The sequence below is a fragment of the Pistacia vera genome, unplaced genomic scaffold (assembly GCF_008641045.1).
Source record: "Pistacia vera cultivar Batoury unplaced genomic scaffold, PisVer_v2 Contig341, whole genome shotgun sequence".
NCBI classification, from domain to species: domain Eukaryota; kingdom Viridiplantae; phylum Streptophyta; class Magnoliopsida; order Sapindales; family Anacardiaceae; genus Pistacia; species Pistacia vera.
Window position 1 is genome coordinate 801,713 of NW_022196159.1, and position 15,852 is coordinate 817,564.

Consider the following 15,852-nt stretch of genomic DNA (forward strand, 5'->3'; position numbering starts at 1 on the left):
AGGACAAAGTGAGTAGGGACAAGAAGGGAGGGTGGGCTTTGTTCAACAAATCATTACGTAATCCATCTGACTGAAAGGGACCATTTCTTTTACACGGAATTATTGAAGTCCCACACACACACACAAAATCTCTAGGAGGTTCTATTATAAAGAAAAACTATCCAATAGTTACATTACATTATTACCATTAATTCCTTCTTGCAATCGTGTCCTTGCAATTATTTGAGGAGAGGATATAATAAAACAGTAAAAGAACAGCTTAGCCTCCATCATTGACCCATTGATCTTCGCCCAAAGGGGCCAAGGGGTAGGTTTCTAATTTCTTCAGTTGCATCAAAATCTTCTATCAAGACTTGACCTTGGGCGAAAACGAAAACAAATTCCTGCGCCTCTTCGACCTGGAACTGGATTCTAAAAATGCCTTTATTCAATTGAGTGTTATGGACCAGAGTCAAGCCTGACTACATTAGTTATTCACATTTTGATATTATTGTCCTGACTAATTAGTTTTGTTACCAAAACATCAAAATCAACCGATCCACATCAAAAACAAATACACTAACCTACCATCATCCCATCTTGCAATATACACACCTAATTAACTAAGAAAGAAGGTGAAGAATGATCGAGTACAAATTACTGGACATAACTAACTTCATACGTCACTTGGAGCCTTGTTTCCACTACTGCAAATACTCTCCCCAAGGAGTTGGGAAGGCCACGAATCTGCAGACGTAGGGTACCTCGCATGAGGTTTGCTTACATTTGAAGCAGGTTTAGTTGAGAGTTGAGCAGAATCAGGTGTGGAATAAGCTTGGAGTTCAGGACGGATGGGAACAACATAAACAGCAGATGCTTGCTGCAAGGCAGGTTCTACAGCAGATAATCCATAGCTATCTCCAGGAAAATGTGATGCCTGAGATTCAGGAGGAGGTACGTTCAAGTCAGGTTTGGAGTGTGCTACCCTTGCTTCTATCTCACTTTGCAGCTTCTCAATCTGAGATTCTAGGGTAGAGTTCTCCTCCTCCAGTTCATTCTTCTCCACAGACACCTGCCCAACATTTCAAGCAACTTAAACGCACAGTGGCTGAAGAGAATGTTGCCATTAGTAAATATACAGGTTCCTTCTTGGTTCTCACAGAAAATAAATGAAGATAGAATATATGCAGAACCAATACAGAAAACCCAAATAAAATAAAATTATATATCAAATTCCGATAGAGCTTGCACATTGGAGAGGGAGGGCAGGTGAGGGAATTATCAGCGGAAAAAGGGCAGTGAAAATTACAAGGGCCTTACATATCGAGATTCAGACAACAAAGATGCATTCTCCTTTCTGAGTGAATCAATCTGACCAAACAAATCCTTCAACAGTCTGGTTGCTTCGCACAGTATTGAGGCTTTCCCACTGTTCTGCTGGTTCAGTTCTGTACAAGGGGAGTCCCTTAGTGAGATATAATCTGTCACCCTCTTCAAAATGACCTAGTCTTTAAAATTGAAACAAGGCTACTCATGAAGTAAAAACATTTATTGGCCTTTGGACAATTATGATGACAAGGAATGAAACAGGGCGGCAAACAAAAACATTTAAAGAGTTAAAAGTTACCAAGAGCATTGGCCAGGTCAATAAAAAGCTCGTTCAAATGCTCGCGCTTCATTTTCTCCCTTTCAGCCTTGTGAATTCTTCTAGGAGCTTTACCCTGATTCTTTTTGGTTGGACAAGGTCTGCACCACAAACAACTTTCAGACATCCAACTAAAATATAACAATTAACTGGTTTTAAACTCAATAAGTATCTTGTAACAACCCAAACTAGATGCTCCAGAAAAAGTATTTGCATCAGATTATTATTGAACTTTAAACCTTTTGCCCCTTGAAGGAGGTAGCAACAAGAGGTCATGTTTAAATGCCATGGCCATTTATAATACAATTCTCCTAAACTCTACAAAAGCTTTGAACTAGAAGCTACCCATCTTATGCTGCTTTAACGGGCTCTAAACATAAACCATAAGATATTACACTACATTTCCTTGTAAACGTTACAACCGTAACATCATAATACTGATTTATTTTCCAACTATCAAGATGTAACCCAATGACTACATATGGGGCAAGCAAAATAAACCAACTAAAATTAATTTTAAGATCTTTAATAACTAACCTGTCAATGGATGGATCTGTCAGCACATTGACCTCATCAACCAAGGGAGAAAGATCCTCTGAACCCATGACTATCTCAAATGGGATAAGGGCCTTCAGTAAAAAATCCCCTGAAATACAAACCGGTATCGATTCAATCTTTCAAATCCGTTTAATGAAAACTAACAAACCAAAGTACGCATTCAGCCACTCATTAAAGAAGAGAAAATATAATTACGGTACCATCATCGTACATGGGGATAGATTTACTAAACCTAGTTTTTTGGTTACAATATTTGCATAAATAATTCATTTCTGTAAGTGGCATAAACTAATTTACTTTTCCGAAAGGACGTTTATCAGTTCATAGAAACAATAAATTCGATAACAAAACAAACTGACCAAGACTTGATTGATACCGATTTCATGTTTAACAAACAAAATTACAAATATTTTTATTCTTTCTAACCATTTCCATAAGCTTTCTCCATCATTTTCTTACCAATAAATCAAGAAAACACAGAATTTAAAGATCACAAATATATTACCACCAAACGAAAACCCAGAACAACGAAATTAAAGCCATATACAAAAACCCTAGATCATAAGAAAAAAAAATAATAACAAAAAATTGTAAAAGAATACCTCTTGAATCAGCAGCTTAAGAAGAAAAACAGAAAAGAATTGACGACAGGAATGTGAAAAAAAAAATGAAAAATAAAAACCTAAGAAGAGGAAGAGGAGAATTTGACTTTAAATGAGAGAAATTTAACAAAAATAAACAAGAAGAAGACCTTGGAGTGTTGAAAGGCGTCGAATGTGTGGCGGGAGAATACGATACACAGGATGGCGCGTGTCAGCAACGGGCCACTTCGTTCAATGAACCAGGACACGTGAGGCGGACACGTGTTTTTATTAAATTTTCTATTTTCTTATTTATTTTTGTCGCATGCTGCGTGCCTGCCATTCGCTTTTTTCATTATGCACAACACGTCATCCAGAAACTAAACAAATTTCATATAATTTTATTTCAATTTATTTTTATTTTTTGTTTTTTATAATAATCTTTACCAATATGTCACATATTGTCACGTGCTTTCAAATTGTAAAGATAACGTAAGAGAGAAAGAGCGTGTGGCATCCACAGGGAAGCTAATTGCGTGCGTGCTTACGTACGATTGAAAAGAAAGAAAGGGACAAATTATAATACACGAGGTGGCAGTGGCACAACCCAAAACAGAGTATAACTAATTTATCAGTAAACTGCAAACTTTCACTATTAATACATGATTGAAGAGGCAGCCATTGTTGGAAAACTTTCTTTCTTGATTAAAATGAGCATGTAGTTTGGAATCTTCAGGGCTTTGAGCATCCCAGTGGGAACCTGCGAACCTTCATTCGTCCGTCCAAGGCGAGGGCCAGCAAGTCATATTCTTCCACATACCAGAGCTCAGACACCTTTGCCTGTATTCAAATGCAATCACGGTCAGCTATATATGATTCATGTCATTGTGTTTTTGCATGCAAAATAACAACTTACCTCAAATCCACGAATCTCGCTGTTTAGACGAGCAACTAGCTCATGGAAGAATTTGAGTTGATCTGAAGTATTTTGATGCTCCTGCACATGACACGTGATTGCAAAATCAGCAATTTGATACGATAATGTTTGTTTGCGGCTTAATCTGGGCTGAGGACATTATAAATGTCAAAAATGCTAGGACATTTGTCTAACTTCTTAGTAACGTTATAATTAGGAGTATCCTATAGTCAAAAGGTTATCTAGCAACAATGGCGTAGGGGACGGATTTTCCAGATGCTACGCCGAGTTAACTGTCACTATCTGGCTTTGTCACGGGACTGGCTATATCTTCCCCTCAAGTTCAACTTACTTCCATGAGGTACACTGTAGACTACATAATACCCTTCAAATATAATTTCATACCGAAAAAACCTTTCAATCTGTTAAGTGATTTCAGCCGGTGGTCTGAGATCAGAATTGCTCAAACGTTTCTGCAACCGTTTTCACATGTTCACATACATGTGAAAACAAATTCAACTTCATCAGAACTGACAGCACCTTATAATTTATATTTCACTAGCTTCGTTTAAAGCTAACACCAACTATTACTGCTCGACAACAGATATAAAGCAGCTCAGTTTTCCGTTCGCTAGTTTGCAATTCTAAAATCCTACATGATGTCAATCAGTGACCTATGAGGATAACTGAATGCAACAAACTAGATGATACTTTTATAGTACTACCATGGATGAAGCCGTAGGGTGACCCAGAAGCCTTGCAAATGATGTGTGAAGAATAGCAGCATCATACTGCAGCAGAAAGAAGATTAGTGAGTGCTTTCAAAATTCACAATTTTGATGGCAGTATAGCTAGGCACATATTTATCTTTTCCATTGCAATGTTCATATAAGGGAAGAAAATTTATCCAGTTATGATAAAAAAAATAGCACTAAATAGATCATCATGAAGCTATGACATGAGTTTGGGACCCATTAACAGAAATATATAACCGTTACAACTAAAACAAGATGAAAAACTATCATTTAGGACATGGTTTGAGTTCAGAGCAATACTGATAACTAGCTGAAGAAAAATTGCATAAGTAATAATTTAAAACGTGGATTTTTTTTTTTTTTTAAACAGAAAACTGTAGATTTAATGTTTTGTTAGATATATGGAAACAAAAAAATAATGAAAGTTATTAGCTACTTTGATTGAAGATTGACCCAACCATGCATAGCATAGTGCAGACAGAACATAAGAAACTTGGAGAAAGCTGATTAACGTAACAAGTTCCTTTCTTGTTTGGTGGGTGATTTGGATGAAAATATAGACGAAGAAAGGTTCCACAGAGCAGGAAAACAAATATGCATGTTTGTGAAGATTACAATCGTTTCCAAATCTTAGTGCAAATTTCCTTGTTTTTTAGCTATCCAACATTGCATGTCTGAACATTATATTTCACCATTTTCAGGCTCTTAAAGATTAAAACAAGCTTTTCACACTATTTCACAGTATATAAGATTTCATTTAGTTCTCACAAGCTGCTTTTCAGGTGCATGTGGAAGTGCAGTTCTCAGTTTAGCACGAACAGTTACAGGATCAGCTCCAGAGATCACCTACACCAAAAATTAGGGAATTAATGTCAAATGATAAATTAACTTTTAATATGATAGTTCCCAGTGAAATCTGGCACAACTGCCACTACACATTTAAGTCACACAGAATGGCTCCCTCATCCCTGGCACAAAGGTATCACTAAATGGTTAATCTTCCAAGAGAATAACTAACAAAAATGAGGACAATACACATCCATTATATTCAAAATGACATCAGGAAATGAAAGGAAAGAAATAACTTCACACATGTATATTGAAAGCTTAAATTATACATGAAGCTTTAGGTGAAGAAATCAAAAAATTGCCCTTCCCAAGGCAATAAGACGAAGGTAATTTATGTGCCCAACCTAGAGTGTTGAAAACAATGAGTTATAAGAATCTGATATCATACTTTCTTTCACCTAAAACCAAAAGAATTATATAATATATCATTATTTTCCCTTTCCTTTTACTTTTCACGTGTGAAAATTCCAAAACCATTAACACTGGCCAGTATCAATGCAACTTTTCTGAGTTGGAGATGATTTGCATGAATCTGATCCCAACTCCACCCAGCATCCAGAGTAATTGTTTTGACAAGTGAATAAGACAGAAGAAGGTAATTCCAAAGGTTTCAAATGATAACTTCCACCCAAGTTACAGACGATAAAGCTTCCACGTGACAGTACCACATACAGAATGCAGAAGTTCAATTTCTTTCCAGAGACATAATTTCCATAATGTTCGTTGTTGCTCCTGTTTTATATTCGTTTACAAGTGCATGTCTGTCACAGAGAGAGAGAGAGAGAGAGAGAGAGAGAGAGGTAGGACAGTAGGGAAGAAAGTAAGAGGAGAATATAAGTTAGAGAAAGTAACCTGCCAGCAACCCAGAAGCACACCAGTTGAAGTTAAAACCACCCTGTCCAGGACAATTTTTAAAGGACAGAGGCCCTCTGCCACAGCTCTAACAGCAGCTGCTTCAGCTTCAATCTAACAAAACGGAAAAGGATTCAAAGTTTAGATCAAAACCCAAGCAAGAAGAGTTAAAAGCATAAAAGAGATATCAGAACTAGCTTAAACAGGCAACATACCTCATCTTCAGTGGCAGGAACAGGTGAAATATGATGGGAGGCATGAAACATGCTAAAATGGTACAAACTTGAATTCTGAAACCAGATCGCTAACAAAGATACATGTAAGCATGCCAAAAATGAGGTAACAAATAAATAAAATTGAAAATTCTACTCAATGAAGTGGAAAAACATAATACTATGTATTATCCTATGCAAGAAATTATTAATTAGCCCCAGAACATAGATTTACAGAAACAAGATTCATGTGAAAAAGTCGGCTTTATAGCAGCTTACCTTTATAAAAATGTGGACTGAATATACGTTTTACAGCCTCTCTGCAGCAAGAAGAGCATCAATGTAAAATTTAAGCATCAAACTGTCACAATGAACTAAGAAAATATATTACAAAAAAGTTACTAGGTCAAAAGTTCCAAAGACATCCAAACATTCATGCAAAGCGCAAAATATAAATATATCTCTTAATTTAATTTCAAAAACTGGAGCTCAAATGTATTTCCTGCACTCAGTGTCAAAGTGTGCAATCATTGACAAAAATCAATCATTTATATTTCTCAAAAGAAGTAAAATCAAAATCCTAAGGAAGGGTTTCATGATAAAAAAAAAGGATGTTTTTTCTGCTGTTTAAGTTCTTGAGTACATTTATTCAATCACACAAAATGTAGCTCATGCATATATAAATATAATAAAAAAAGACATAGTAAATCACAATATCAAGAATAACAAAATAATGCTTACGAGATATGCACTGAGTACTCTGTGCTCATATACAAAACATTTGCTCGTACAGGAGGATTTGCTGCCTGAGAAACAGAAGATGAGCCATCATTGACTTATAAGATATCCAGAAATAGCCATATAAATTAAGCCTGCAACTGAATTCACTTATATGTTACCTTAAGAACAGGTGTTACAGCTCCATCTTTGAGATTGAAGATGTCTGAAAGAGACAATGACTGAGATGTTTCCCCTTGCTTCAGGAAAACTGCTCCATGTTCATCCAAATCCCTTGCAATCTTATCATACAATTTTGTCCTCCGCTCCTCATTTGCAATATGAGAATCTGATAAAAACCATCCATAAAATAAGCATCACCCTACTATTTTAGTCCAGTAGCAGCGCACGCATAATTGAATTCCTTCATATGCACTGCAAATTTTTAACTCAATAAAAACTCTAATTAAAAACAGGTCTGTACTCTTTAGTCAGAATCTTAATTAAGAATTTTCGAGATTCAATCCAACCGTAAGACTGGCCATAAGCTTGGCAATTATATAATTGTCATCGAATTATAATCTTAAACCTCGAAAAGGTCTCCACCCTAAAATTCTTCCCTCCAATAAAACAATTACTTCCAGTTATGTAACGTCGGTCTGATACTAGAAACACGACATTTAATGGCGCTTCCACTCAAGTCCTGATCATACATGGATATAATACACGGGCTTGTCACAATTTAAAAATAAATAAAAAATCATTTTTCATAGGCAAAACCCTTTACAGATCAATCACAACGAGATCTTATAAGCTAATAAACAGAAAATTTTCAATTATTCCCTATAAATTCTCAGTGACCAAAGAGAAGAAGAGAAATGACCTGAAACAGAAGAAGGGTAATTCTGGAATGAATTATTGAGGGCCATGTGGAACAAAGAGTAGAACAAGACGAGAGAGATAAACCAGATGAAAGCTACAGTCTTTGAATGACTCCACCAAATTCTAACCCTTGCCATCAACATTATCTTTTCCTGTTTTTGATATTTTAAGTAACAAATGATGCCATTAAAATCTCATAAAAGAATATTAATGGGATTGATATTTTGAAACGTGTAGTGAGGAACGGGACATGACGATTGAAAGCATTTTGTTTGGTATTAACTTTACATCACCAAACCTTATTCTTTTTGTTAAATGTGGAAGCCTGAAAACAGCGTCGTTTAAGTAACTCTAATACGGCGTCGTTCAGGTGTATTAAATTGGGCAAATACAGACCACAGGATTCGTTTCAAATTGGACGGCCAGGATCACTCACAGAGTCAACCATATATAAGCGCATGATACAGTCATTCTCGAGAGAGAGAAAACAAAAAGGAGGCTAGGGTTATTCTTTGAGTCGGCTATTGTCTCTGTGTTAGGGTTCAGATTCAATTCCAGATTGTGAGTATCAGTCGAGTGATTAGGGGCTTTAATCATTCAGGTGAGAGTGTTGTTCTCTCGGGTTTGGGATATTCTTAGAGTATCTTGTAAGGCTGAGTGCTGTTGTAAAACGGGTAGATCTGGTGAGTGGAATCTGTGTAATCTTGACTGGTTTCTGGTAATCGAAGTGCAGCGAGCTCATACCTTTCTTGAGCTCAACGTGGATGTAGCTTATCCATAAAAGGATAAGTGAACCACGGTAAAGTGTGATGTGTTCTGTGTGCTTGATATCTGTGGTATTTCTTGTGTTTTGATTTGATGTGTGTTTGATTAATCAGTTCTTGCTACTTAGGCATAACAGTGGTATCAGAGCCATTTTTTTCTTGAAAGTGAATTTTTCGTGTTCAGAGAAATTTAGGGTTTCACGAAAAATTAGGGTTCCTAAATTAGGGTTTTCTTTCTTTCTGAAATTGGGGTTTTTTTGAGTATCTCAATTAAGGCCTAGAGAGTCAATCCTGATTGAGTGTGAGGGTTAACGGTGGAATACCAGTGACCGCCTTAAAAACTGCATAGCAGTAATTGGCATGACTGTGGTGTAACAACGCCTCGTACGCCTCAGACTCAGTTTCTCTGTCATTGTTTCGGTATAAATCGTTCTCTTACGAAATTAGGGTTTGTGAATTTGGGAATTTTGTGTTAAAGAAACAGAAATTAGGGTTTCACAAAGTTAGGGTTTCAGAAATTGGGGGTTGTGGATTGTTTACTTCTTAAGTCTAGAATTGATTCTAGAGAGTCATAACGTGATAACGTGTAAGGTATATCGGCGGGAGCCAGTGACCGCCTTAAAAACTGCATAGCAGAAATTGGCAACCGCTGGTGTAACAACGCCAAGTACACCTTAGACTTTCTTTTCTTTGTGTTTCTTTCTCTGTCATTACGAAAAATGAGCACCACCAGAATGGAGATATCCCAATATGATGGGAAGATCGACTTCGGCAGTTGGAAAAAGAAAATGAAGGCTCTTTCTCACATAACAAAGTCTCAATTGCACTGGAAAATGATCTCAAGAAATGGTCAGAGGAGAAACTGGCAAAGAAGGAAGAGATGATGAAGAGGCTTATAACCTGATCGTGATGAATCTTTGACAGTGTTCTTCGGAAGGTAGATGGATTCGAAACTCCTCGTGATTTATGGGGTAAATTAGAATTCTATATGCTTACAGTCTGCACCGAATTTGGCTTTTCTAAAGGGAGCCCTATTCTCTTATAAGATGGATAATTCGAAGTCCATAGAGGAAAACCTAGATGAATTCCTCAAGATGAATTTAATCTTAAAGGGTACAGACCAAGAACTAGGACAAACTAGCCTTGCCATGATATTATTAAATTCCCTAACTGAAGACTACCAAGTAGTCAAGAATGCCCTCAGTACTCCGGTACTGTACCCGGTTGATCTGATAGGCAGGTCTAAGGCTAGAGAGTTAGAGCTCAAAACCTTAAGAGAAATAATAGCACTCTGTTTGTAAAGGGTAGAATAGAAACTGCCAGCCAGATATAAAGGGTTCCAATCGAGTCAGGGGGGTAAGAACAAGAAGAAGTGGAAGGGGAAAAACAAAGCAAAAACTGAAACTAGGAAGTGTTACCATTGCAATAAGACAGGCACCTGAAGAAAAAATGCTTTGAGTGGGAGAAAAAGCAGAAACTAGGTAACAGAGAAAGCAACCTAGCTCTAATAGTAACCAAATGGATGAACCTGAAGTCCTAACAGTGTCAATATCGACACTGCAAAGGAAAGGGTACAGACTCTGGTTGTACCTTCCATATGAGTCCCAATAGAAGTTGGTTCCAAGACTTTGAGGAGTCTTCATGAGACTGTGTATATGGGGAACAACCAAGCTTGTAGGTTAAGGGGATAGGATGCATTACCTTAGGCTAAATGGGAGGAAAACTAATAAGGTTGACCAAAGTCAGATATATACCTGACTTAAAGAGGAACCTCATATCACTAGGCACCTGGATGAAGCAGGCTGCTGCTATAAGGCTAAGGTGGGTGGTTGAATGTTTAAAAATGAGAACTTGGTGTTGACAGGAGAAAAGAAAAATGGGCTATATGTGCTTTGTGGTAGCTTTTACTCTGAATGCAACACACACACTGGGTCTCAAAAGTTATCAGTAAATGAAAAGTGGCACTGAGATAGGCCATATGAGTCAGAAGGGAAGGATACACGAACAGACTAGGACAATTTGGAAAAGATCTGTTACAGCATAGAGTTGTGAAAGTGTGTACTTGGTAAACAGCACAGAAATAGTTTTCCTAAGGGAGTTCACCTGCAAACAACTGTTGGACTACATACATTCTGATTTATGGGGTCCAGAAAAGGTTAAGTCTCATGGAGGAAACAGCTATTTCCTTTCTATAGTTGATGACTTCAGTAGGAAGGTTTGGGTTTTCCTATTAGATCAAGGACAAGCTCTAGCAAAGTTCAAAGACTGGAAAGCACTAGTTGAAAATCAGTCTGGCAGAAAGGTGAAAGCCCTTAGGACACGACAATGGGCTTGAGTTTTGTAATCTGGAGTTGATAAGTTTGCAGTGAACAGGGGATCCTGAGACATAGGACAGTGAGAGGTACACTCAGCAAAACGGGGTAGCTAGAGAGGATGAACAGAACAAGCTAGACAAAGTAAGATGCCTCTTGATCACTTCCAACCTACACAAAAACCTTCTGGGGAGAAGCCCTCTCCACAGCTGCCTACTTAGTAAATAGGAGCCCTTCCTCAGCATTAAACCTTATCAGTCCAGAAGAAAGATGGACAGGGAGAAGACCAGAACTAGGGCACCTAAGAGTGTTGGCTGTGCTGCATATGCACACACAGTGGGGGGGAAAACTGGAGCCAAGATCACCAGATGTGTGTTCCTAGGATACCCTGAGGGCACAAAGGGGTACAGGCTATGGGACAGAGAGTCACCAGGGGTCAGGATCTTAATAAGCAGGGATGTGGTGTTTAAGAGGGAGTATTCCCATGCAAAGGCACCAACCCTAATGAGGAACAAACAAAGTACAGAAGAAAATGCTAAACAGACCAATACCACACAGATTGAGGTGGAGCATAACAACCCATCAAGATCACCACCTCAAACACAAGGCCCAACTCCCCAGCTACCTGAGGAACCTGACCAGGCTGAAGATGAGAGAGAAGCAGAAGAATTCCTAGAACCACAACAAAATGACCTGACAAACTACCAATTGGCCAGAGACAAGAACCAGGAGAGAGTAAGACCACCATCAAGGTAATCATATGCAGAACTAATATATACTGCTTTACTTGCAGGTAAAGAAGTACTTAGGTCTGAACCTGAGACCTATCAAGAGGCCATGGAATCCAAGGAGAGGGACAAATGGAAAACAGCTATGGAGGAGGAAATGCAGTCCTTAAAGGTAAATGAAACTGGACATTGGTTCCAAAACCTGCTAATCAGAAGCTGACCCAATGTAAGTGGTTGTTTAAACTTAAAGAGGGGATATCCATAGCTGACCCACCAGGTACAAAGCCAGACTTGGGGTAAGGGGTTTACTCAAAGAGAGGGATAGACTTTAATGAAGTCTTTCCCCTGTGGTAAAATACAAAAACATTAGGGTAATGCTGTGAGTAGCTTATCAAGACCTAGAACTAGAGCAGTTGGATGTCACCACTGCATTCCTTCATGGAACTTTAGAGGAAAAGATCTATATGAGCCAACCCATGGGTTTACTGACCCAAAGTTTCCTAACCATGCCTGCCTGTTAAAAAGATCCCTGTATGGGTTAAAACAGTCCCCTAGGCAATGGTACAAAAGGTTTGACACCTTATATTAGGCAAGGATTCACTAGAAGCCAATATGATAGTTGCTTCTACTTTAAAAGGATGATAATCTGCCTATTACTTGCTTTTATATGTGGATAATGTTGTGATTAGGAAGTCAAAAATCTTAATCGTGAATTGAAGAAAGGCAAACACTGAGTTCAGCATGAAAAACCTAGGCAGTGCTAAGAAAATTTGGGCATGGAGATAAACAGGGATAGAAAGAAATGTGAACTCAGACTGCAGCAACAGTCTTATTGCTAAACTAGTCCACAAAGTTTGGCATGGTGGTGCCAAAGGTCTCAATGCCCCTTACCAGTCAGTTTATCCTAGCAAGTCTCAATGCCCCAAAACTGAGTTAGAACTGTTGAAAATGGAGTCTGTTCCTTATGCAAATGTGGTGGGGTCTTTGATGTATGCCATGATTAGCACTAGACCAGAACTAGCTTTTTCTATTCTATGTAAGGAGGTATTGTCCAATCTGGAATGGAACATTGGACTGCGTTAAAATGGATGTTAAAGTATATTAACAGTACAGTTTGTGTAGGTCTTGTTATTGTAAAAGAGATATTGCACTTGATCTGGGTGGTTTTGTAGATGCTGACTTTGCAGGTGATAAGGATTCCAGAAAATCCACAACTGCATACTACTTACATGGGTGGAAATTGTATAAGCTGGAAATCACAGTTGCAGCCAATTGTAGCACTGTCTTCAACAGAATCAGAGTACATAGCAGTCACTGATGCTGTTAAAGAAGCATTATGGTTGAAAGGAATTCTGACAGAAGTAAAAATAATTGATGGAAAGGTTACAGTGTACTCAGACAGCCAGAGTGCAATCCACCTAAGCAAGAATCCGGTGTATCACGAAAGAACAAAACACGTGGATGTTCGTTACCATTTTGTGAGGAACCAAGTTGCAATGGAATAATTGAATGAAGAAGGTACCACAGAAGAGAACCCAGCAGAATGGGCACCAAAAATATCACTCCAGTCAAGTTCAGCACTGCATGAACTTGTGCATATCAAGTAATCAGGAGTGATAAAGAGCTATGACAGAATGGGAAAGGGCAAGCTGCACAAATAGTCTGTTTACAGTGCTTCCAAGGTGGAGATTGTTAAATGTGGAAGCCTGAAAACCGGTCGTTTAAGTAACTCTAAACGGCGTCGTTCAGGCGTATAATTGGGCAAATGCAGACCACAGGATTCGTTTCAGATTGGCTGGACGCAGGATCACTCACAGAGAGTCAACCATAATAAGCGCAGATACAGTCATTCTCGAGAGAGAGAAAACAAAAAGGAGGTAGGGTATTCTTTGAGTCGGCTATTGTCTCTGTGGTAGGGTTCAATTCAATTCCAGATTGTGAGTATCAGTCGAGTGATTAGGGGCTTTAATCATTCAGGTGAGAGGTGTGTTCTTCGGGTTTGGGATATTTTAGAGTATCTTGTAAGGCTGAGTGCTGTTGTAAAACGGGTAGATTAGTGAGTGGAATCTGTGTAATCTTGACTGGTTTCTGGTAATCGAAGTGCAGCGAGCTCATACCTTTCTTGAGCTCAACGTGGATGTAGCTTATCCAAAAGGATAAGTGAAACACGGTAAATTGTGGCGTGTTCTGTGTGCTTGATATCTGTGGTATTTCTTGTGTTCTTGATTTGATTGTGTTGTTTGATTAATCAGTTCTGCTACTAGGCAAACACTTTTCATTTTGTGTTTCGTAACTTTTATTCTCTTTCTTTTTTTTTTTTTTAATAATGAATTTTTTTTTATTTTTTTTTGCTTTTACTTTTTATTTTTAAATTAATTTTTCTCTCTCAAGTCCAATGAGATTAAAAGGAGATCACCTATGTATTTGTAAGCAATTCACAATGAATACACAGAAGGCTAATTTTTTTTTTTTCTAATCTTCTTTGATTTTCTCACTTTCTTTTCATCCAAACACTCTGGCTTTCCAATCAATACTCTTAAACATCATTGAAAATCCACAACATCTTCAATGTGATAAATTACCTAAATCATGGATTTCAAGTGAGTTTTTACTTTTGTTATTGGAAATATGATAAAATTGTAAAAATCAATCTATTTCACTTTGCTACTATAGAAGAAATAATAGATATTAGATAATGAAAGTAGCCATGAAAAAGACTCAACGAGAGACCACATTTATTAGATTATAAAGGACCTGTCTCCCATTGTTACACAGTCCAGAGCCAGACAAAATCAACACCAACATGTTATATTCCAAAAAAAAAAAAAAAACCCAAATGATTAATATATTAATTTACTCTTCTACAACCCAATTTAACTTTTATTATTAAACGTGTTCTTAATGTAGCCTTCAACATCATTAATTAAATTATTATGAATCGTTACTTGGTAATTGACCATTAACTTTTGCATAACTAACACTATAATTTTTTTTTTTTTTTTTTGGTGATGTAGATGTCTAAGCCAATTTATGTATATCTTACTAATCTTTGAGATCTTAAATTAACGATTTAGCATACCTTTCAGTGGTCTTTCTATTAACAACAAAGTGGGGAATTCAAGATCTTTTGAGTAATTACTAAGCGATTTGTCAATCACTCAACACCCAAAGTGGTTGCAGAAAAAATTGCTGTAGAAATTCTTGGATATGGTATGGCGTTAAAAGAAGAATAAAAAGATAGGGTTGAGGAGGGGAATGTATAGGGATTTGAGAGTGTTCTGTTGTGGGTGTGATTTATGTCTTTGCGGGGGTGTTACTTAATTGGTACCCAACATCACACTTGCCAAGATCACAAAAGCCATCATTTGGCAAAACTTTACTGTTACATGTGCAATTGGCTCTTGTGACTTGTTGGTGTCATTGCCTTGTAAAGGACCTTACATTCTCTATATGTATCTGCCATTAATTGACAGGACAAGAATACCAAAAGGGTTAAAAAAAGAAGAAGCAATCTGCTCATTGTTCTAGGTTGATTCTATGGTAACTTACACTACAGTGACTGAAAACATGCAAGCATTATCCTTCATCCAGCTAAAGGCTTGAATGTGGTGATAATGTTGGTGGGTTTGGAGTTTCTTCGACAATTTACTTGTCTGAGCTTCCACCAACCTGCACGCCTTAATGGAAGTAGATAGCTCGCCACATGTTTGATGTTTGTGTGAATGAAATGAACGTCAATGTTATTATTATTATGATGATCAAGAACCTAGTGAGAGATTAATAGATTCAATAATGCTAGGGACACCGAAAACCTGCACCGAAATTTTGTACCGGCCAGGGTAATGCGTTTCTAATTTTTTTAACAATTTTTTTCTAGTGAACGGCGTCCATCAAAATTGGACGACCGTTCACTCAAATGGACGCCCATCCATATTATATGGACGGGCGTCCATATACAAGGGACGGGCGTCCCATGTAAAGACGCCCGTCATAAATAAAATTTTTTATACATTTGGACGCCGTCCAAAATAAGGGACGGGCGTCCATTCATAATGGACGCCCGTCCATTATGAATGGACGCCCGTCCTATGTTGGACGGGCG

General features: G+C 37.7%; 2 protein-coding genes across 2 annotated transcripts; both read right to left on the reverse strand.

Annotated features, from left to right (window-relative positions):
- Positions 1-405: 405 nt before the first annotated feature.
- LOC116138506 (transcription factor bHLH47-like) lies at positions 406-2,722 on the reverse strand. Its single transcript, XM_031424211.1, has 4 exons — positions 2,162-2,722; positions 1,607-1,725; positions 1,300-1,427; positions 406-1,051 (listed from the first exon to the last, which is right to left on the reverse strand). The coding sequence occupies exons 1-4, from the start codon at positions 2,227-2,229 to the stop codon at positions 656-658; spliced, it is 711 nt and encodes a 236-aa protein (XP_031280071.1). The 5' UTR covers positions 2,230-2,722; the 3' UTR covers positions 406-655.
- A 595-nt stretch (positions 2,723-3,317) lies between these two features.
- LOC116138505 lies at positions 3,318-8,242 on the reverse strand. The gene is made up of 10 exons (XM_031424210.1): positions 7,948-8,242; positions 7,247-7,413; positions 7,089-7,153; positions 6,627-6,667; positions 6,351-6,439; positions 6,136-6,249; positions 5,203-5,280; positions 4,405-4,470; positions 3,680-3,760; positions 3,318-3,603 (listed from the first exon to the last, which is right to left on the reverse strand). The coding sequence occupies exons 1-10, from the start codon at positions 8,087-8,089 to the stop codon at positions 3,496-3,498; spliced, it is 951 nt and encodes a 316-aa protein (XP_031280070.1). The 5' UTR covers positions 8,090-8,242; the 3' UTR covers positions 3,318-3,495.
- Between the last annotated feature and the right edge of the window lie 7,610 nt (positions 8,243-15,852).